This window comes from Phocoena sinus, chromosome 6 (assembly GCF_008692025.1).
Source record: "Phocoena sinus isolate mPhoSin1 chromosome 6, mPhoSin1.pri, whole genome shotgun sequence".
In the NCBI taxonomy this organism is placed as follows: domain Eukaryota; kingdom Metazoa; phylum Chordata; class Mammalia; order Artiodactyla; family Phocoenidae; genus Phocoena; species Phocoena sinus.
Genome location: NC_045768.1, coordinates 68,160,208 through 68,183,643, shown reverse-complemented (window position 1 = coordinate 68,183,643; position 23,436 = coordinate 68,160,208). Strand labels below are relative to the sequence as shown.

The 23,436-nt window shown below is 40.2% G+C and overlaps 1 protein-coding gene across 1 annotated transcript in view; it reads right to left on the bottom strand.

The window, feature by feature from the left end:
• Positions 1-22,944, bottom strand: part of ADAMTSL1 (ADAMTS like 1) — a 480,443-nt gene extending 457,499 nt beyond the window's left edge. The window contains exon 1 of the mRNA XM_032634986.1: positions 22,802-22,944. Coding sequence (XP_032490877.1) covers positions 22,802-22,864 — 63 coding nt within the window. The 5' untranslated portion in view covers positions 22,865-22,944. The remainder of the gene's footprint in view (positions 1-22,801) is intronic.
• Positions 22,945-23,436: the final 492 nt, after the last annotated feature.

Below are 23,436 nucleotides of genomic sequence, written 5' to 3'. Positions count from 1 at the left end.
AAACCTATATATATATATATGTATATTTATGTGTATACATATACGTATATGTATGTAGATTATGTATATACACATATACATATGTGAGTGTATATGTGTGTGTGTGTGTGTGTATATATATATATATATATATATATATATATATATATATATATATATATAAATCTTCCAGACACACTCTCTGAGAGCGTCTGGAAGATTTAAAGAGATTTTCTACTAGAAAGAGCCTGTCAGTCTGGTTTTCTTTTTTCCACTGTAATAATTTTCTTTTTAATAACAACTGTAGCAGCCAAACTCCTAAACCTAGGGGCCGCTCAATTAGGAATAGAAGGCTGAAACTGGTAATTCCATTTCTTTTACAAAACAAAATTGGACAATAGGAGAATTGTATGCTGTAGAAACTGCAGTCATTTAAAAAAAATCATCTATTCCCATGTTTACCCTGACCGTCATTACTTCCATGGCCTTTGCACTGTATGGATAGTTTGAAGACATTCTTCTATTTCTCCTCAAATGTGAAACTTAAGCCATTTACCTGGAGTTCTAAAACTGAAGCTCGTCTTCCTGGTTGCTGTTTTGTTTCTAAGAAAGAAAAAATCTCCAGTGCAAAATAATCTATAAGCCAAGCACCAAGGAAAACAGTGACGAGTCATCTCCTGGGACGTCCACACCCCTCCACTCCCCAAAACAGGCATATTTGAAAAACCCCCTCAAGTGAAATTCCTTCTTCTGCTCTTTTTGTGAATTCCTGACTTCCTGGTGAGCCAGTTAGAAGTTTCAGTTTCCGCTTCCATCTCATCTAACCCAAGCTCTGTCCAAACTGCAACTCCCATCAGCCATACTTTCTGCAGCACAGGCAAATTTTGCTGCAATTCATTTACAAAACATCTGTAGAACTAATGAAACATCAGAGGCTCTGGAAAGCACATGTTGGGCTTTGGAATCAATGGAGAAAGAATTCCTGACAGAGAAAACACTCACTTTGTGATTCCCTGAGAAAACTGGAAAGTTAATAGATTAATATGGCTTAGAGTTTGCTGAACAAAACCCCCAAACTGCAATTGATAATAGAGAAGCTAGAAGAAATGACTTTCACTTCACGCCACAATCAAGCCTTTGGTTTTAGGAGAACTTTCCTAACTCTTCTTTGGTTGACCATGGTGCCACCTGAGCCAAGAAAGAAAATTTGCTGAAATGGTTCTGAATGAACTTCCAGAGGACTTTGGGTGTGTAATTTACGTTCCTTTCCGACGCTCATGATCGGGTCCTTTCTCTCTCAAGTGCCATTCAGATACTGCGGGATGAATGTTTGGAATCGAAATCTAAAACATTCTCTCTGACGCAATATTATATTTTCTTTTTTCCTATATTCTTTTTTCTACTTTTGCGCACATTAAATTCCCTTTACCCAGAAAAAGTATTAGAATGATAAGCGCTTACTATCTCAATATTTTAATTTGCAATTATTTGATGTTGCATCCATGCATTATCAGTTTGCAAGGCTACATGAAACCAAAAACAAGACTTTGTAGCTCTTTAGGGTGATTTTACATAACAATGATCTTCCCAGTTAGACCATAAACTTGCTGAAGGCAGGAATTATGCTTTCTATTTTTGAACTACCTACTGTTGGCACTGCAATAATTCCTATGCATGCCATTTAGAAGAAAATGTAATAGATGTGGACAAATATTTAAGAGAGGGTGAAAGGCTTCGGAAGTATGTTTTGTTCTAAATCTTAGATTACTCAGTTACTTGTCATCTGTTTCTTAAAAACGTACATAGGATATGCAATAAGCACAGGAGTGGGGGTGGGGAGGGGGGAGAGAAGGGGAAGAGAGAGAGAGAGAGAAATATCTAGTTACTTAAAATTTCCAAGTGGTCTCAAGTTCTGGGACTTTATTATTTTCTTCAGTTCAAATGCATACCACCACCCACCCTCCTCCACACTAGGAGATAAATTTTGTCAGAACACTGCACCTATGACTCAGATCCTTTTTTTTTTTTTTTTTTTTTTTTTTTTTTTTGCGGTACGCGGGCCTCTCCCTGCTGTGGCCTCTCCCGTTGCGGAGCACAGGCTCCGGACGCGCAGGCACAGCGGCCATGGCTCACGGGCCCAGCTGCTCCGCGGCATGTGGGATCCTCCCGGACCAGTGTCCCCTGCGTCGGCAGGCAGACTCTCAACCACTGTGCCACCAGGGAAGCCCTCAGATCCATTTTTAAAAGCAACAGCTCTCTCAATTACCATATCTCTGTATCTTCAACAGATAACATTCCCTCTAGTTTTAACCTGTAACTGTAGCTATAGGTAGCAGTTTGAATAACTGGAACAGGTTCACGAGTTTTGCAGGATGGCAGTAAATCATTTTGAGGGTCTACTTATGGTCCTGATGATCCTTTTCCATCATTAAAGTAAAGCAAACCAACCCGGCGTCCCAGCAATCCAGAAGCACCATAATTGCTTAATGTACATTGACGCCAATCATCATCAGATTTCCTTCGCATCTATACCTGACTAAACACTCAAGGACAACACTCAACATGGGCCAGGAAGCCTTGTAAGCAAGGCATAGGCGGTAACCAGCAAGCTAACTTGCTGCTTCGAAATGACTGTCTCCCATCCACGTGTACCAATTTCAACAGCTCCCTATTCGATTCTCAGCGTCTCCCAGTAGGTATCAGCAGAGCTCACTACCGCATAGCCCTCTGCCTCTTGGCTTATGGAAGAACCTGTTGCTTTCTCATGGATCTTAAGCTCTAATCCCGCATGCTTATGTTTCCTTTATAATCTACTGAGGAAGTGAGATAAACAACAACAACAAAATATCTGACTGCTCAACATTCTCTGCATTTAATCAGATACCAAGTCTCATCACTTCCACTTCTGAAATGTCTCTCTTCCACTCCCACCCTCCCCAATCCCTACTTTGACTGCCTTAATTCTGGTTCCAGCATTTCATGCCTGGCATTCTGCAGTAGGCTTCCCATCTGATTTTTTGACCTCAGCCTCTCCACCCACCAGTCTGTCCTCCACACTGCTGCCAGTTACCTTTCTAGAATGCAGAGCTAAAGTTCACTCCCTAAGGGGGTTCTGTGGTTCCACTACCTGCCTAGAGCTGGTGGCATCAAGTAATAGATTTCAGATGGGCTGTGAGGACTCAAGAGACTGTATGCAACATTTTTGGTGTATGTGTGTCATTATTAAGCTTCTGGCAAGAGGATTTATAGCTTTCATCACGTTCTCCAAAAAAGGTTAAGAACCACCGAGTATAAGATAAAGTCCAAATTAGAGTGGCATACAACACCCTTCCTAACTTGACCCTAAATCAACGTTCTAGACTCATTTCTGTCGCTCCTGGTCACTCAGATCCTCGACACTCCAGTGACAGGGCACTGCTGCTCAGTCAGACAAGCTGCTTGGGCACCTCTGATATTCTGTTCATGAGCCTACTGTTGCCTAGATTGCCTTCCTCTCCGTGTTCCTTGCATCCTTTTCTTTCTTCGACTTGTATACTTCTGCTCCTGCAGCTCCCACGCCATCTTCTAGTGCAATGTTCTCTAATCTCCAGGCAAAATCAATCACTGCCTCTCCTGTATACTCTGAACATATTGCTAGGACTTGATACGCACGGCTATTTTAGCATTTGTCAGCCACTGTACTGTAGTTACTTATTTATACATCTATCCCAAAGAATGGACAGTGTGTTTCTTAAGGGCCATGACAAAGATGAACATGCCTTTGTACCCCCAGTGCCTCGCAGAACACCGGACATATAATCGGTCTCAGTGCATATTCATTGAATGCATAATTAACGCAAGGCAGGCCAGGACAAGTTGTAGTTGAGTGTCTAATTAACAACCGATGTCAGCTTTCACTCTCATTTATATACATTCAGATTCTCTGAAGACAGAGGGGGGAAATATATATGCAGAAACTGCAGATAAGTAAGGAAATGGAAGAGGAAAAAAATTAATCTGACGCATGGAAGAAAAAGATGATCACACTTCTGCTTCTCCACGTGTCTTTTTACGCCAACTTGAAATTTACCCAACATGTTAAAAGCTGATTAACCTGTCACATCTTGCCTTAATTTAGCTTAATTCAAATCCTAGATGCTTATCTGCCAAAGAATCCTCATCACTGAGTAAACAATAGTCAGTCAGTCCTTCCGCAACACCTGGGAAGCAGCACTTTGTGGAGACCAGTGTGCTGGGCTGAGGAGGGAACAAGGATGGGTGGGTGAGGGAGTCCTGACTTGATCAAAGGCATAGGCCTCTACCAATAGAAAAGTAAAAAAAGATGAATTAAATTGTATTGTCATTAATTAAACTGTACTGTCATTAAATTGTATTTTCATTAATTAAAGTGTATTTTCATTAAATTGTGTCAAAGGGAATTCCTTTTGACACCCCTAATTTCTAAAACAGGGCTTGATACAGAGATCAATGTTCAATGGATGTGTAGTGTTTAACTGACTTTTTTGTGAGCAATTTTAATTTTATAATGCATCACAGAACAGATATGGATAATACTGATGGCAAAACTTCTAAAGAGGGACACAGGCTGAGGGTCAGGACTTGGCCATTGTGGGATTTGGGGCCAGATACTTTCTGAAACATCCCTAGCCATAAATATGTCTACAATTCTAAATGAGCATACTTACAAATAAATGTTCTAACTTGGCGATGAGACATGAACATTTGCTCAATTTAACTCAGGATTGCTATAAAAATTGTTTAAAAAATAAAAGTTCTAAAATATGAAAATGTTGACAGTACTAAATTGCTAATTCAAGTAGAGATGATCCTACGGCTTCAGCTGTTAAGAATCGTTTCATTAAAAGTAATTCTTGAAACAAATAATCTCTATTGGGGACTCCTTTACAATACAATTATCAGCATCCAGAACCTCTGTCAAATCATTGACTCCTGAATAATAAAAAAAAAAAAATGCTAAAGTATACACTGTATTTTTGTTGATAAATGTGTATTATTTAATTATTTAAAAATCACTAAGTACTGGTAAGCAAAAATTTCCCAAATGAGATAAAAGTTAGCTTTATATGATGGCTTTCAGTTTCTGTATTGACTTATTTCCTATCCAGGTGGTAAAGAATAATGGTTTTTCATTTTATGCTGTTTCTACTAATGGCTATATCAGTAATTTTCATGACATAATTTATTTTGTATCAAAACAGAAACTGCTATTGTGGTTCTCTACAAGTATAACTTCTAGTGGTTATTTAAAAAGATATTCTGATTTCTAGATATATTTTCAACATATTATTAAGTCCTTTATCAGTAACAGTTGAGAGTCAGTAACCTTCATACAGCTTTCGTTGTCTTAACTACAGCAATGAGGGCAGACGTTCCCTAGTGAAACGATGCTGTCTTTCATAAATAGCCTACAATTTTTCTGTAATATTGTAGGGAGTAGACTGTAGAATAAGTCCCTTATTTTAAATCACTGCAAGAAAGACTTTGGTTTTCTAAAAGGACTTGTCTTTCTCAGTCAGTTATAGTTTGTCATTATTTGTAAACAATACTGATCTACTTAAATTGAGATGGAATATAATATTGGTGATTAAAGGCGTATATACCAGTTGTCTCTATCTCCCAGTCAAGTTCATGAAAAGTATTTGTATTTCTGAGCTGGCTAAATTCCCTGTACTGTTAGCATTTTGAAATCATAGTTGTAAAATATCAATCAGTATTGTATACATGGGAAGTAATGCAGTCTTTCATTTGTAAATTAAATGACAATGTCTAGGAGCCATCAGTGAAACCTTTTATAAATGTTTATTAGCATATGAAACATAATATGGTTTTTGTGAATCTCGTGAGCACTTCTCTGACCCTCAATGCTTGATAAAGTAGAAGCAAAGAGTTTCCCTGAGAATTCATAAAACTTAATTTTTGCTTTCAATGTTGCAAGCATTTTGAGTCCGTCGTCATTTTGTTTTCAGCAAGAGGAATTATTTTTCCTGCAGTATCATTCAATGTTATTTAATGGTAGGGATGCAATGCAATGTATGCATTGCATTAATCATGGTTAGTAATGTGAAAAGTTAACAGGCGGATGCTTCAAGTAATGTTATAATCACTAAAATGCCTCAGGAATATATTAAAATGGATCTTGGCCACAGACAATATCAAGATTACCGAGATGCACCACAGGCATCTTTTTTAAAGCCCGTTTTGTAATAAGCACAGAAAGCGAAGGTGCTAAATCATGGTTTACTACCCCATTGGCCTCACAGCCTGTCTGTCTCTGGTGCTGGGCCTCAGAAATCAATTTCACACACGGCTGCTATCAGCATTCTTCGAGCCATTAAGACGAGAGCACTTTCTCCTCTTTTTATTAAAACAAGCTCACTTTTATCTCACGGCTCCAGCTTCGTGCTTTCCTGCCTTCACTTTCCACTTTGTTAGTGGTAAGCGTTCAATTGTCTTCTGCCTCCTTTCCTTTCACTTCTAAACTTCTTGAAAGGCTAATCCATGCGCACGGCACACACTTCCTCAATACTCTCCATTTCTTTAACGCTTCGTCATCTGCCTTCTGCCCTGCCACTTGAGTGATGTCTCCTCTGAAATTCATCAGGAGCCTGTAACTCACCACATCCGAAGACCTTCCCTCAGACCTTCCCGTGGGATGTGATCCCCTGGCTTTGCTGGCAGTGACTCCTGGCCGGTTCCTCCCCTACCTTTTCTTACTCATACTGACTAGTAAATGCCGAAATCCTCAAGATTCTTTCCTTTGGCCCCTGCTCTTCTTTCTACCCTCCTGTTGATCTCACCCACTCTCCCTTGCCTGCACTCTTCTCTTTGTAGACAAGAGACAAAAACATCTCTACCCCAATCTCCAGGCTTCTGTTTCGACTCACCTGGACGCCTCCGTAGTACCTTAAACTCAACATGTCCAAAACCAAACTCAATATTTGGGTCCCCAATCCTTCCTTTAGCAGTCCTTCCTCTTAACCCAGTTACAGATATATAAACATTTCTATAAAACATTTCCCCTACCTTCAGCCTCTCCCTTCTCCACCTCAACCCAGCCTACCCATCCACCCACACACATATACCCAAACAATTAGCTGTACCAGATATTTTACTTTGGTGATGTACCTACTTTCTGTTCCCTCTTTTCCATTCCAGCTGCCAGCACCCTAAATCAGATTCTTTTTACTGTCATCTATGTAATACACAACTGGTACCTCAGTCTGCTTCCAGTCTGGCAGATCGGTTCCCCTGCAGCGTGGCTCTCCGTGTGTCAGAACAGCCAAAGACAAGGCTGGAATGGTGGTCTGGGAGAGGGCCTTGAGTTCCAGCTGAGGGATTGCTCCTTAAGTAGACTGACAGCTGAAGCCAATGAAGGCTTTTGAGCAGGGCATGATATAACGGGAGTTTTACAGTTTTCAAAGTGCTTACACATATTTGTTTGATCCTTATAATATCCCTAGAGCAGGCATAGCAGGTTTATGGGCATTTTAGATAAAAAGAGACTACTAAGGTTGGCAGATAGAGAGTGCTCTAAAAAGGATAAGAGAGAAATCCACCTTACAACCACTTCCCCAACAGGTAAGAGGACTTTAGAATCTCTTTATGTCTAAGTAAGTGGGATAAGGAGAGATAAGAGTCAGTCAGTCATCTGGACAGGAATTCAACTTAGCTGTTTGAGGAAAGCTGGGGAACATAAGATCAGAGACTTAATCTATTACAGTGGCCATCCAGAAAAAGAAAATAAAGAAAATAAAAGATTATATGACTAGCATATGCAGAAGACTGGATACCCTCAGAGCATCTGGGTTTTTAAAATTTTATTTCTTCAAATCAGGCTCAGAAAGGTTCTAATTTCTACCTTGTACAAAATGTGCACGGTTCTTATTTCTGAATAAAAAATTTATGCATTCAAATGGCTGATAGATTAGACTTCAGCTAACACTACACCCTATTAACTGGAAGATTTCCAGGTCTCTTTGTGCATGCGAGAGGTGTTTAGAATCTTCTAAATATGCAGTTGGATCAATGGCTATCAACTCTGACTGCATACTCAAATTACCTGGGAACTCGAGAAAAATTGCCCATGTCTGAGCCCTACCCCAGGCCACCTGAATCTGAATCTCTTGTGTGAGGGAACCTGGAGGCTGCCCAGACATTTTTTAGTTCTCAGTTCCTACAGTGATTTGGATGCAGGGGAGGGTTAGAACCCTGAATTAGGCAAGCGTTTACAAGTGAACTCACAGTGTGACTTTTTTGAACCTACCTTTATCCTTATTCTGTTTTATACTCCCTGGTTTCAACAGACTCCAGACCTCCCCCTGCTCATTAAAAAGGAATCTTAGTTTTTCTTCTCAGTCCTATTCTTTGAGATAACATGGGAGACTCGAGTTACCAAACAAAGCTGTCAGCTGCCCTGAATCGAGGAAAAGATGAGATTGGTTTCTGGGAATGAGATAGAAAAGTTCAGCCTTGTAGGAAGGGAGTAATGAAACGTGATGTTTATTGGGCACTTGCTACATGTGTTAGGCATTGGGCTAAGTAGGTTGCATGGCTCATTTGATTAAATTTCCCAATAATCCTTTGAGGTAGATGCTGTTGTTGGTCCCTGTTTTGCAGATAAGGAAACTGAGACACGGAAAATAACAGGAAGGTTACACGGGTGGAGCCAGGACTCGAGTCCGGGCGGTCGGGCTCAAGAATTCCTGCTCTCAACAGCTACACCAGCGAGTCTCAAACTCGTGTTTATCAGGATCACCTGGAGAGCTAAAAACAAGTACACAGAGGCCCAGGCCCGTTGAAGTAAGCAAGAGAATCCTGGGCCGTCATAATTTTAATAGGTGCTCAGCTGATTCTGATATTGACCAAAGATCAGCAGCTACCACATTATACTATATTGCTTACAGGTGAAAATACTGAGGCACATTTAGATTAAGAAGAAAAGAGATCTTCGGTAAGGGGGTTTGACCTTTGTATGGGACAGAAGTAAGTTGAGCTCAAGGTACAAACTCTCGATGTCTCAGACTGGCAAGCAAAGACAGGAGCCATCTGCATCAGAGGACTGTGAACGGCACGAGAGGGTCGGGGGTCCATAATCCTATTTCTGTAACTGAATCTCAAGCTTTGCTCCCATCATTTAAACACTGGAGAGACCCTGGTACGCCCTTCCACCGAATCCAAGATGACACAGATTGAAGTCACATTATTTTATGTACCATTAAGAATAAAAAAAGAGCCACCCATTAAACAGTGACCTGCTGTCAATGATAAGACACGTCAAAGTTTCTAAAATCAGAAAAATTATGTATCTTAGGATCCATGAAATACGGTACAAGCAGTGAACTCTAAAGAATTTGTTTCTGAAACCGTGGAAATCACTCAGCAAGCTGGGGAGGCTCCTGCTGACAGTCCAAATAACATAGTTCCAACAACAGGGAAAATATTCTGTACTGCATATCTTAATATAATTTGTTTGCTATAAGAATTGAGTACGTATACACTAAAAGTGGAGGCATTCATGCCACCTTTTAGGTTTTAGTACTCAGTTTTCCTATCTATACGAGGATGTGGTAAGGCTTATCTGAGATGACATATAGAAACAAGTAGCACAGTACCTAGCACATAGGAAGACACTAAAAATCACATTTTCCCCCTTTGCTAAGTCTGACGAGATTTCTGTGTTGTTTGCAGTCGAGTTGGGGGAAGAAGGAAGGAAAGGAAAAGTAGTAAATGTCGAAAATTAGAATGAAAGTCAGAAGGACCATACGTTTTAAAACATAAATACCTGTTTGATGCTGTTCCAAAGTCAGTCTACTTTATGAGGTGAGGCCAAGCTATAATCAATTCTGTACTAATGCTAAGTAAATTGGAGACTATTCCTAATTAGGAGCAGAAGAAATGATATACCCACAGGATTCCAATGGCTGATTAAAAATCTGATGCCTTAGCAACTGGATTCATAAAGAAAAAATATAAAGAATATAATTATGTGACATTTAACTCACACTTTCTTTAACAAAACGTGTGGGTTATTTTTGTTCAGTCGCATTATGCTTTTAGTACAAAATGATGAACTGATGAATTTCAGATATGGTTTGACTTTTTTTCTGAAGACCACGATTACTATTCCATCAGAGCAGCTAACTTAAATTTAGACACTGAATGCAGCATCTTTTACTGGAGTTTCAGTTGCTTTCAAAGGGAACTCCGCATGTGGAGCCCATTTTAGCTAATGTGGAGCCCTGCAAGAATTAGGGCAAAGATATTTGCTGGCTTCCCGTGCAAAGATTCATGACTGTGACATGAATAAGACTTGAATAAAGCACTGTCTGGTGAGAAATCAGATAAATAACCACAAGTGGGAAAACACTGCCGTCTCTGAGGACAATAATCACCCCAAAGTACAAAAATGACTCCCCACGATGGCCTCTGTGTTACGTGAGGTCATACAGCTTTCCAAAAAGTGCAGGAGTGCCCCTTTGAAACAGCCTCTATGTATTTGGAAAGGTTCACTGAGACTGTGGAAATCTCTTCAGAAAGGTTGAGCCTGAACTCTCTGTTTCCTGAGAGAATGACAGAAAGTTCTTCAGGTTTTAAAGACTGAGACATTTGTTACTCCAGAAGGCCTTTTATAATTTAGTAAAAAAAAAAAAAAAAAAAAATCTCTGACTGTAGGGAAGGGATTGAACAGGGAAGCCTTGAATACAATGATTGACTCCTTCGCGCATTCCTTCTGCACACAATTGAGCACATACTCAGTGCCAGGGTACAGGCTGTCTGCTGAGCAGGGGGACCGACAGAGCCCACAGCTGGTGCTATAAGAGCCTCTGAGCCCAGAGGACCACAGGGCTTTTTCCTGCAAGTGACTATGTAGCCGTATAGGTGGATCTTTCCCCCTCTTTTCCATCACTGGGGCTGCTGCCGTCTTCATGGCTTCTCACTATCAGTGGTGTCATAATCAAAGGGCCTTCCAGCCTCCATTCTCGGGGTCTCTCCCCTCTGTGGGGCCAGCACAGCTGTCTTTCTAAAACACAAACTTGGACCGAAGCTCCCAGGCATGGCATGCCAGGCCAGGCCCTGCAGGAGCTGTTATGCTCTAGCCACTGGGATTCACTCACAGCTCCTTGGACTCAACTTTTTTTCCTTCTTCTGTGTCTCTGCCCCGGCAGGTCCCTCTGCCTAATGCCCCCTTTCCCTCTCTTGTCTACCTGGTGAACCTCCACTGATCTCCTAAGGCTCACTTTAAATGTCCCATCTTTTAAGTCACCCTCACTGACCCACCTAGAGGCTGAGTGATTCTCTGCCGAGCACAGAGCCTGGGGCACTGCAGCAAATAAATGCCAAATTCCTTCTCTCATTTTCTTCCTTGTGCTGCTGTGGCATCTTATATCCTCCACTCAGCCTCAGTCTGTTACCTTTTTTTTTTTTTTAATAAATTTACTTAATTTATTTATTTATTTTTGGCTGCATTGGGTCTTCGTTGCTGTGCGTGGGCTTTTTCTCGTTGCGGCGAGCAGGGGCTACTCTTCGTTGCGGTGCGCGGGCTTCTCATTGCGGTGGCTTCTCTTGTTGCGGAGCACGGGCTCTAGGCACGCGGCCTTCAGTAGTTGTGGCTCGTGGGCTCTAGAGCACAGGCTCAGTAGTTGTGGTGCACGGGCTTAGTTGCTCTGCAGCATGTGGGATCTTCCCGGACCAGGGCTCGAACCCGTGTCCCCTGCATTGCAGGCGGATCGTTAACCACTGCGCCACCAGGGAAGCCCTGTGTTATCTTTTCAAAACTTTGTTTACAATCTGTGAGCGTGCTCGGGGGCGGGGCTGTGTTTCGTTCGTCTCTGTGTCCCAGGGAAATTGTCTGGCTTAGAGCAGGTCAGTCTAACAAAATTTTTCACTGATATGAAGAGTAAGGAGAGCAATAAGGTCCCTGGTTAGTTTTCCATAGAGTTAAATGTGTTTAGTTTCTCTTCTGAAATTATATACTTGAAACTTTGGGCTTATTCAAATAACCTTTCATTTCTTGCACCGCTGGTGAAACAAAATGGCATTGTTGGGACAAGAGTGAACCCTGCCTGTGTTCAAAGCTGCACTCCGTCACTACTAGCTGAGTAACCAAAAGCAAGTTATATAATTTCTCTGTGTCTCAGTTTCCTCATCTGTAGAATGGGAAAAATAATTATAACTACTTCCTAGGGTTGTTAGGACAATTAGATAACTTAATATATGTAAAGTATATCTCACATTGAAGCAGGCACTCTCTATATTATTAACTATTATTACTTCAGTTATGAAACAGGTGATAGAACTTTATTTTATTAATGTCCCTAATAAAATTAAAACATTAGAAATTTTGTTTTCCATACTTCCCGCCTGCCTGCAAATACAATCTTATTTCTTTTTGAAATTTTAATGGTCTACGACATCCAAGGTCTGGGAATCACTTCTTTCAATTATCTAGAACTCTAAAATGGACATAAAGGACTGGGTTTGAGTCCCAGCACCACCAAACTGAAGTTAGCAAATTTAGCAAACTACCAGGGGTAAGAATGCCTGCCTTGGACTAAGGCAGGTTAGGACTGGTCACAGGGACATGGCAGAGGTGTTGGAAAATCAGAACCCCTCCTAGCAGAGAACTGAGAACACGCTGACTGGTTGCCAGGTGATGCTTAAAGGTTTCTAAAGGTCCTTCATACTAATGGTTTCCACAGAGCAAGCTAAACCTTTTGAGGAAAAACCTACTGTAATTAGTGCTCTATATGCTGTTGACTGGTCCTTTATTCACTTGAATGAGGGGCTGGTGTAAAGGTTTCCCTGCTTGAGCATATTTCTAAGATGGAAAAGACAGGTGTTTATGTATCAAATAAACAGAGACCAAGTAATACACTCATTAAGCTTCGGTTTCAGTATGACTAAAAAAGAGGATTCCAACAAAAAAAGAAAAAAAAAAAGGCATAGCTCAAAGAAGTGATCTTAAATATAAATCTTCAGAGTTTTAGAGTTTTTCTAACACATTCTTTCTGGAATCACTATAAATAATGAATTAATGTGTCTATTTCTTTAGGCAGAGATGCCCTTACATAAGCAATAGTTAAGTATACAGTTTAAAGAAAATTATATCATGACAGCAACATAAAACCGATGGAACGTACTGGCCAGTTAATGCCTGTCTTCCCCAATCCCGATCTCAAATCCTTTCTGATGTTACACGTAGAAAGACCCATATTTAGAACCGTGTCTGTTTTGTTCAACACAGTATACCCTGTACCCTGCACAGGGCCTGATATACAGCAGGCTCTCAATGAATATACATACTATTTTGCACTGGGGGATGGGAAGGAAGCTAACACTTCTTGGAGACCTACTATGTGCAAGGTCCCCCATGAAGTCTTTTTCACATATACATCACCATTTTGTATTTCACATTCACACTGTTCATTGATATGGAAAGCAATAGAAATGAAGCTTATTGATATGTGTAGGTCTAGGGCAAGACATAAACTTCATAGACTTCAGTCCCCTCTTCTTGCCAGGTCACCCCAATGTTTATAAACCAACAATGATCCTCGAGTTTTAACTCAAGATGATTTTCCATCAGCTTCATTGCTTCCTCGGTTTCCACTGCATGTGACATTTCAACATTTCAACCTTTCTCTACCAAGGCCGGCTCGGCTGACTCTTATACAAAGGTCCTCAGGGGCCATACAGTATAACAGAAAGAGAATGAACTCCTTCTCAAAGGAGTATGGACTCAAAGGGAAGAGATCCATATTCCAGGCTCTGGATCCTACCTACTAGGTGTTCCTGGCAAATACGTCTCCAATCTCTTTGCAAACATTTATATGTTAAATTCAATTATCTGTGAAATCAAAGGGCTGGAATAGGTGATAAATTCATTTATTCAAACAACGGACTTACATTGAACATTTTCTGTAAATCAAACTCTTTGTCTGGTGCTGGGGATATACAGATATCAAAGACAAAATAAAACCAAAGTCCTGCCTTCAAAGAGGTCCCAGTCAACTGAGGTCACATTTTATGCTACCTCAAAGATTCTTTTTAATTTGAAAACACAATAAATCTATGTCCTGGGAACCCAAATGTCAATTAAACTCACTCTGTAACAGTAATCTCAAAGCATGTTTGCTATCTTAGACCAGGTACAAGCCCCAAAGTAAAAGTGTATGGCACCTGGTCGGGGTGACAAATGGTTATAATAACTGCAATAAAAAAAACAGACTATTGCTAAAAAGCTTTCTTCTAAATCTCACTGCAGCACCTAAACAGTAGGAGTTCTTATTGTTTCCATTACCCTTTTTCATTTCTGGTTCTATTGGTGAAGTACAGTATTTGAACAATATTCTGGCAGACTTCAAATGGTGAAGTGGGCTGAGAAATCAGACACCCTACCATACTTTACTAAGGGAACAAAGTGAGGTCTATTTATTTATTGGACAGTTGAATTTATTATAGGTTGCTCATAATTTCCTGTCTCATTTCTTTAGTGCTCTTGGAATTTATGTCAGGATGTCTTAGGTTATCACTCTCCTTCCCTCCATTGTCCTAACGTTTATGCCAACAGACTGAACTGACTTAGAGAAAGTCCCCGGACGAAAATTGAAGGGGAAAATACCCAAAAGTTTAGTTGGAGAAGGGCAGAACCTTCGGAAAAAAATCTGAAAAAGCAATGAAGATGAAAATGGAAACTCTGTGAAAGTTAATGTAGTGTAGAATTGGCGAACATACCACTTATTCCTTTAAACAAATAGAAGAAAGAACCCGCTTATGAGGTGCACCCAAATAATTCACAGGTGGTGAAACCATTAGAGTCCTGCAATTTCTTGCTTCAGAAGTGGAATAAGTCTCCAGTATTATAAATGGCATATGCTCACATGCGTGACTTCTCTGCTATTCCCTTTCTCTGAACTATCCCCCCCTTCCATGCACAAGGCCTTTTGGGTTTTTTGTAATTAACTTATTTTAATAAGAACTTTAGATAAAAATCTAGTGAGGTAGGGAGATGCAACCTACTATACTAATTGCACTTACAGACTTATAATTCCAAATGGAATATGCTTATTTTTTGCCTGGATTTTGGTTATTATAAAATAAGCACAATGCAGTAGAAACTACGTAAGATTGAAGTCTGCCATCACGATGCCCCAGTGATGGTGGGCAGATGAAAACTCCCTAGATATTGGTTGCACACAGTTAATGATCATTCTTGCAATGATAAATATTTGCTTTGAGAAAAGTTTCTTCCCAAAGAATTTATCTTAACTAAGACACTGTTATAGTGTATCCTGCTGCACGAATTGATATTCTGAACTATAGAAATCGGAAAAAAATTTAATGTTTGAAGTCAAATACTGACTGATAATATCCATGAAGATAATACACTGATAATCTGTGGGAAGCCATAATTTACATTTATACACGGATGAGAGGATTAAATCGCCACTACCTAAGCAGGAGGGGGAGAGCAAAATGAGCCATCTTGTGGGGTAATTGAAAGCAATTATATACATCACAAAGCTATTCCCTACAGAAGAGTTTTTTGAAAATTAAAAAAAAAAAAATTGACAACAGAATGTCCAGCAACCTTCCAAGCTCCTCACCGCAAGGTCTGTGCCTTAAATTATCTTCCATGGAGCTTGGCTCTGTGTTGGGTATACAGTTGGTGATAGATAAGTGATTTTCACATGAATGAAAGTAATCACTTGAAATTTTATAGTACTTTGGAGTTGACAAAACACTTCAACATCTAATGCTGCGTTTTCCTCTCAAGGTATCCTGGAGAGTTAGGAGAGATGGACAATCGTGCATGGATGAAGAGACAATAGCTTCGGCGAGTTATGTGACTGGGTCACGATCATAGGGCTGGAATCAGTGTTAGAGCCCAGATGGGCACACTCTAAAACCAGGGCTCTTTCCTGACACCTGGACACCTCCTAGAAAGATGTATCAAAGATGATTGAGACTAGATATACTCAAGAAGTATGTCTTACTTTATAAGTTCTGTTTGTTTGTTTGTTTGTGTGTGTGTGTGTGTGTGTGTGTGTTGTGTGTGCTGTGTGTGTGTGCGCGCGCATGCGTGTATGAGTCTGTTCCCCTCTCTGTCACTTGTTCACTCCTTTATTTTCTGACATCTCTGGAGCTGCACTGGTGTTGTGCCTCAGTTTCTGCTTCTTGGTATCCTTTTCTGTTTTCTTTGCCTTCCCCTTGGGTCTGTGTGGTTCTGTGTCCTTGGCCAGGTTGTGTGGTCCTGTTCTGCTCCATGGGATTCCAACTGTTTACCAGAGCCCTGCCTTTTCCACCCCTCTTATTTCTTACTGCTCCACCCACTCCTGGATTTTGTTTGAAAAAAGGATTTTCCCATTTTTCCACATACCTGCAAGTACTTAGAGAACTCTAGGTATACAGTAAGTTGCAAACCACAAAGACTAAACCACCATTAGGGTGACATGGCGTGTCCTTATTTTAATTTTTTCGTATAATAAATGGAAAGTGGTATTGGTACTTACTTATAAGCATTCATTTCATCTAAATGTGAAGCAGTGTTATTTAAAAAGGTTTTCAGTATGACAAAGAACACCTTCCCGCAACTATCAGTGTTTTAACACAACGAGGGTTTATCGCTTGCTCGTGGTTAAACGAATGTTCACGAATGTAATTCTGTGAGACTGGCTGGCATGCTGGTGTGGGGCTCTGCTCCATGTAGCCATTCAGGGATGAGGCCTTCCATTCGGTGGCTTGACTATTTTCTAGAGTCTTGAAGTTCTTTACTGGATCCTCTGCATCCAGCAGGTGTTTAAAGAGAGTTCTTGCTTACTTGGAGGATTATGTGGGAGATGTCAGGCCTAGAAGTGCCACATGCCACTTCTAACGACATTCCATTGACCCAGAACTCAATCATACTGCACCAACTAATTACAGAGAAAACTGTGAAATAAAGTTTACCTTTGTGCCCAGTAGTAAAAAGAAATGAATTTTTGGTGAATCCACAGCATTATCTCTGCTGTAATGAGACACTTTCCAATTTTATAAAATTGTGGCTAATATAAGTATCACTTTCTTCCTGAGGACAAATTTTCTAAAAGGAAAAAATACTTGAGAACTAAATGGATTTTAAAAAAAGATATGAAACATGCAAAATTCATTCTAATTAACAATGGCAAAAAGGATCTTCATTCAATTGTTTTTCATTGTGTGGAGAGAAAGAAAAACAGAGTATGTATCTTCTCTTTTGAATGTATTAGGCTTATTGATTTGGTCTTACTAAAACCAGAATCGGTGAAATGCTTCACATGTGAAATGGATGTTCACATGTTCCCCTTGCTACTTGTGCTTTACCCTTTTCTTATATTTTCTTACCAAGTCATTCATATTCGTCCATTTATTCATTCATTCAACACATTTACTGAGACCAGGCATTCTGATAAAGGTAGGAGAAACGCGTCACTCCCTCTGCTGTCACCCACAACCTTGTTGACTAGACAAAAACCTAAGTACAGTATGAGAAATAAATACAAGGAAACACAAGAACTAGAAGAAATTACATTTAAAATATTGTCAAGAATACAGTGAATTATGTACGCCTCTGACAAACGACTACTAAATACTGACTATACATTGGTGGAATTCAGGGTGGGGTAGTCAAACAAAAGTGACGGTTTTTCTTCAAATAAAGGTTACAACAGTTACTGAGATAAGATATATTTCTATGACTGGAAGAGAGACTATTAACAAGTATAGGAAACTATTCAAACTGATTTAGAAATACTGAGCTTCTGGAAATACAAGAAACAAAAAGCCAGAGGTCACTGTTGTCTGCAGACTACTACTACCATTGGGACATCTACACACAGCCAGAAAAACGTCTAACTGCCCTACATGCTGGGTGCTCCCAGTTAGCAAAGTCCCTGGGAGAAGAAACCAGAACAGTTAAGCTTTATTCAACGTAGTTTTTCATCTTGAAGTTCAGGAATTGGGGAGATTTAGTCATTTATTTTTGAGCTCATGGAAAGAAGGGGTTGATAGCAACAGCATACCCAGTTGGCAGGCAGGGTCCCCACACAGCTGTGCTGGCCTATTTCAATTAGGATCCTTTCGGACTTACATCACCTCTGCTATGCCAGTCCTAAGCCGCTCGTGAGCCAGTCCTGCCAATCAAGCCAAAATTCAACCACATGGTATAGCTTTTATGATGCAGACAGAAGATGACATGAACTTGTCTCATTCTGGTGAAAACACAGTTTGAAGCCAGCTCTCTAGATGAAGAAAATTAGTAAAACAGCAAGACTCTCAAACTTGATTTAGACACATTTTCCTGTGATTATCTCAACATGCTTCACCAGTAGGTTATTCACGATGAGTCAAGGAATGCTCTCACTCAAGAAGAGACTATGGTCCTCCTGCTACAAGGAGGTCACTCCTGGGTCACTCTACTCAGGAGACCACAAGAAACAGTAGAATATGCACAAGGAGGGAAGGGGAGAATGAAACTTACATAATTAGACCTGGAACCTAAAATAGACAAATTAAAAGCAGAGCTGTCACTTGACCAAAAAAATGAGATATATACATGAAGTCAGAAAACCCTGAACATGTGGAGAATTAGAGAATCATGTGAGTCTCTTTACATCCTTTGCTCTCTGAATTTAGCTCACAAATGGTTACGATGCCTGTATATACAACACACTCTACCGGGTTCTGGGGGAAATGCAGAAATTCACAGGACTCTGTGTTTTTTCCTGAATGAGTTTAAGATTATATTTTGATTAAGCCATAATAAAGGGGAGAACCAAAATACCAAACCATGTTTCATGCAAACATAAAACCTGTGCAAAATGGACCAACCAACTGGGTTAAAAAAGGAGTAGCAAGGACAGGGGTTAATCACACTTCACTGATTAAAATTGCACAATGTTGTAAAGATATAAGAATGAACTCTGTGGACTCCTAGGTTTGAATAATAGCCTACCATGTGGTCTGCTAGAGATTTGCTTTCCATTTTATTCATACATATGGTAAAGGGGAGCCGACATGTATTAACACTCCTATAAATGCACAAATACATTTATTTATTCATTCTTTCTTTCAAAAGTCTTTAATATATCCACAGAGTCTTTCAAGGAAAAACTTGCCTGGTGTAACAGGATTCTTTTGTAGTTCACTAGTGACCACTATTGGACATACTTCCCTCAACTTATATGAAGCCATAGAACTGGTTCACATGACAATAATAACGGGGCCCAGAAAGTCGTCCTGAAACAGACTGAAATGCTAAAAACAGGAGAAAATAAAAATGTAGCTGACCAAGGCTAGACAAAAAAAGTCACAAAAACATGAAGTTAATAATGTTTAAAGAAATGCCTCACTACGTTCTCCAGATGTACGTGAAATATCCTTAAGCTTGACTTAAAGACAACGTAGGCATAAGAGTAAGAAATCGATGTAAGCAGTTACAGAAAGGTGTTTGTGCATGCACATGGACGGACACACACACACACTTACTGGAGCAGGCCACAGTCTGCTGTAAATAAGGGATTTAACATTCATTCCACAAGCTAATGGTGCTTCTCGCCATCCAAGATAGATCCACTGAGATAATAGTGGAGGAGAGTGCCAGAGCGACCAAAGGAATGGGCTATTGTGTCTGACTAGTTTCCACGTATAAATTAGTGCAGAGAAGAAAGAGAAATTCAACAGAAAAACACATGTACTTTATTATAATTCCGAGTGCTACCCTTGCAACTGCCACAATAGCAGGCGAAGCAGCTTAAAACCACTTAAAAGAAACAAAAAGCAAATGCAAATTTGATTAAATGCTTTTCTGACAAGAAGTGATTTGACTTCAACTTGGGATGGACACATATGTCAATGGCCGGTCATGGTTTTTGCCACATTCCTTTTGAGCTAAACAATTGGGACAAAGGAGGGAGAAGGGAAAAGGGGAGCAGGGTGGGGAGATGGGGAAGGTTGGGTTATGTGGCTTACTTTGACCTGAATATCAGAATAAAATCTCTTGCTCAGCACTACTGTCCTACTGTGTCCAGGGTAAAAAAAAAAGAAGTCTACGATGTTTGAGCTTTGCATGAAAGTGTGGGTGGTGACCAAAAATAGATATAAAAGACACAGGCACTTCATTGTCTCAGGAGTAATGCTCCAGTGGGAAAGGGTTTTGGTAAAACTGAGGGTGAACAGCATACAATATTTGTATACACTCAGGAACAAAGTCATGATACAGACGATTCTGCTACCAGTGATATGAAGGCTGTTTTGAAGTAGAAACTGGGCTTTGCCACTAAACAAACAGGCTGTTTTCCAAGTAAGTAAAAGGAATCTTTAAAAATTGCTTAAGTTAATTCTAAGAGTAGACAGACTCTTATAATGTATAAAACAATTATAGGAAAAACAAGCCACCCAGTTCAATTTCCTGATCCAGACAAAAGGGTTGAGCTGAAAATGTCACACTTCCGGTTCTAAGTCAACTACTGATCAGGCTAGACGTCACTTTCTCTTGGGCCAATAATTTACTTTTGGCCCCAAAGCTAAATGGGACAGTGAATGAGCACGTGTGACAAGTGCCCTTAATGCTGTACACATCTTTATCGGCCAAGATGAGGCAAAAAGCCTAAATACCTCCGACAAAGACTACAGACCAACCTGTGTCATTTCTTCCATCACGGCTAAACATTTTACAACCACAGTACAAAGCAAACGAGCTATCTTCTCTCCATTATTTCACCTCTGAGTTCAAATATAAGCTTTTTTCCTTATCTGTAGAATGGGTTTAAAGATGCTTTATTTGCAAGGGTATCGTGAAGATTCACGGTAATGCATTTCAAACAACTGGCCTCGTGTTTGGCACATTCAGACACACGGTACACGGCAGGTACTACTAACGCTGTTATTACTCTGCACAGGGATGTATCTTGGCGCTCACCAGGCAGTTCTCTCTTTTCTAGCCTAACTCTCAGAATCCAAATTCATTTAAATACAGGTATAAAGCAAACCTGGGTCTTATTTCCTTTTATCCTCATAATACAATTATTGTAATTTAAATGAAATGTTTTACATTTCAAATCTGAAATAAGCAAACACTCCTTCTTATCCATATAAGCGTCATTATATATTCAAACACATATATGAATATTCAAGATATCAAAGAGAAATATAATGCAATTTACCCAGTGGGTAGCAAAACAATCTATTCCTGAATGGGAAAGTTTTTCCAAAGTATAATGAGATCATACTTCTTTATGAAGATACCAAAAAAGTACTGTGTACCGGTAATCTGCTTCATGATGTAATTAAATGCGAAAATAACCCCTGCTTTTAAAAAAATACAAAGAGGGAAAGACGAGGCAAACCAATGGCGTGTGTATAAGTAACACGTCCCACATGGAAAAAATGAGACACCTTTCATAAATTGCTTGCCCCACTCGTCATAAAGCACACCTAAACATTCTGCTTTTTATATTCCTCAAAACAGCTAAAAACGTACAGTCCATGCATACTTAAAGTTCAGTTTGCATTTAAGTTTCTATGAGAACTTGAAAATACACTTCTATATTTACAGCTTTTGCAATGCAGCATTACGACTTCTTGGCTACAATGATGCACATCAGAAGTGGAATTGTTAACATATTTAATCACTCTCTGAAGATGAGCTTTCCTGGAGTTTTAAAATTTGTGCTTAAATTGCTTGCTCCCCTTCTTCAAAATTATAGTGCAGATCAAATTTGTCAGAGTCTAACCGGAACAAACATCCCTTCATCTTCGATGAATCAATGCAACCTATACATGCGTTGCATTTTTCCCTTTTTCCCTTCTTGCCTGGTTACCTTCTGAGGAAGGGCTGGCTCTCCATAAATGCGACAGGGAGAGCTACAAGCACGTTTGTTTGGACTCAGTGTGTGCAAATTTTGGAATCAAACCTTCAGATGAGGTTTACGAAGCTGCCTGCCCAGAACACTCTGGTTTTAAAAAAAATGTGCATTGCTATTAATATTTTGAGTGTAGATTTTTTTTGGACAGTAAAGGTTCATTTTCTGCCCATAAAACCAAGTATGAGTCACAACGGAACATTTACTTCGAGTCAAAAATGCAGTGTGTGCTGATGTTCCAGAGCAGAGCATCTTATCACTGGGACTGTGGAAAGAAGCTGCACAAAGAGTCAGCACTTTCTTCTTCTTCAAAAGCAGATCTGACATCAAAGACCATAATCCTCAATTCATAAATACTAGCATTAACTTGTATCCACAGATGACTTGCCGTAATTATGAGCTATAATCTGGGTTGGCCACAGAGAGGCTTTCATTCCCTCTTTTACCTGTTTCCCTAGCACATGTGCACAGAGGAAGGAGGACCCATAAAAGGTAGTGGGGGAAAGCCCCTCACAGCCCATCCTTCAAAAATATTCCAGGAACACTTCAGTGAGTGAGTTTGATTTCAGGACATCTGTTACCTAAATTCCAAGCATGCATACCACCATTTATACAGCCCTCAGCTCACAAACTCCATGCAGTATGTCCCACAGTCCATGTCTCAGTATGTCTCAGTATTCCTAGTTACCTCTAACTAATCCCACAAAGTCTTGCAGACTTTATTTTGCTTGGGAAGTTGGGGTTAAAATTCTGCAAGAAGCTTTTTTTTTTTTTTTCTTTAAATCATGTAAATTATTTTACCTGGCGTTTGAAGAGAAAGATATACACAGGCACACACACTCACATACACACACGTACATACCACCACAACAGCACCCAGACTAAATGGCCATAGCGATGTATTGAAATGAAAAGGCATTTACCAGGAGCAGGAAAGCCAGAAAGAGGAGCGGTGTGCCAGCAGTTGCCCGACGGCAGCATTCCATGCTTGGATCCTTGCCGGAATCCGAATCGGACACTGAATAAGCTGCTAAGTGCTCCTCTGCCTGCTGTCACATCCAGTACTGGTGCTAACACTCCAGTCCTGCCTATCCGCTTCCATCAGCCCCGCTCACATTTCCTGACTGAGGGGTGGGTGGGTGGGTGGGTGGATGGGTGGGGGGTAAGCTGAATGGAATCTCTCTCGGAGCCGGCAGCCAGCCAATCAGGCTCCTGCTAATCAGACATGCTGAATAACAAAGCCAGGGGGACAGAGAAAGTGTAACAGTGCGAGCGAGAAAGGGAGGAAAGGACGAAAAGGAAACGAGAGCGGAGGAGCGCGCAGCAGAACCAGAAGAGAAATGCAAACGATGCAGAATTGCAAAAGATGAAGCAGAGCCCTGTGCTGTTAACTAACCTGGTTAGTTCTCTGTGAGATACATTTCTATTTGTGCCCTTTGCTTGTGCTGGTGCCTGTTGCTTTGTAAAGTACAGTAGCTCCCTGTGACTCTGTATTGTTCCATTCAGGAGAGAAACTTAATCCCTGTCAATATATAACATATGCCATAAAGGGAAAGAA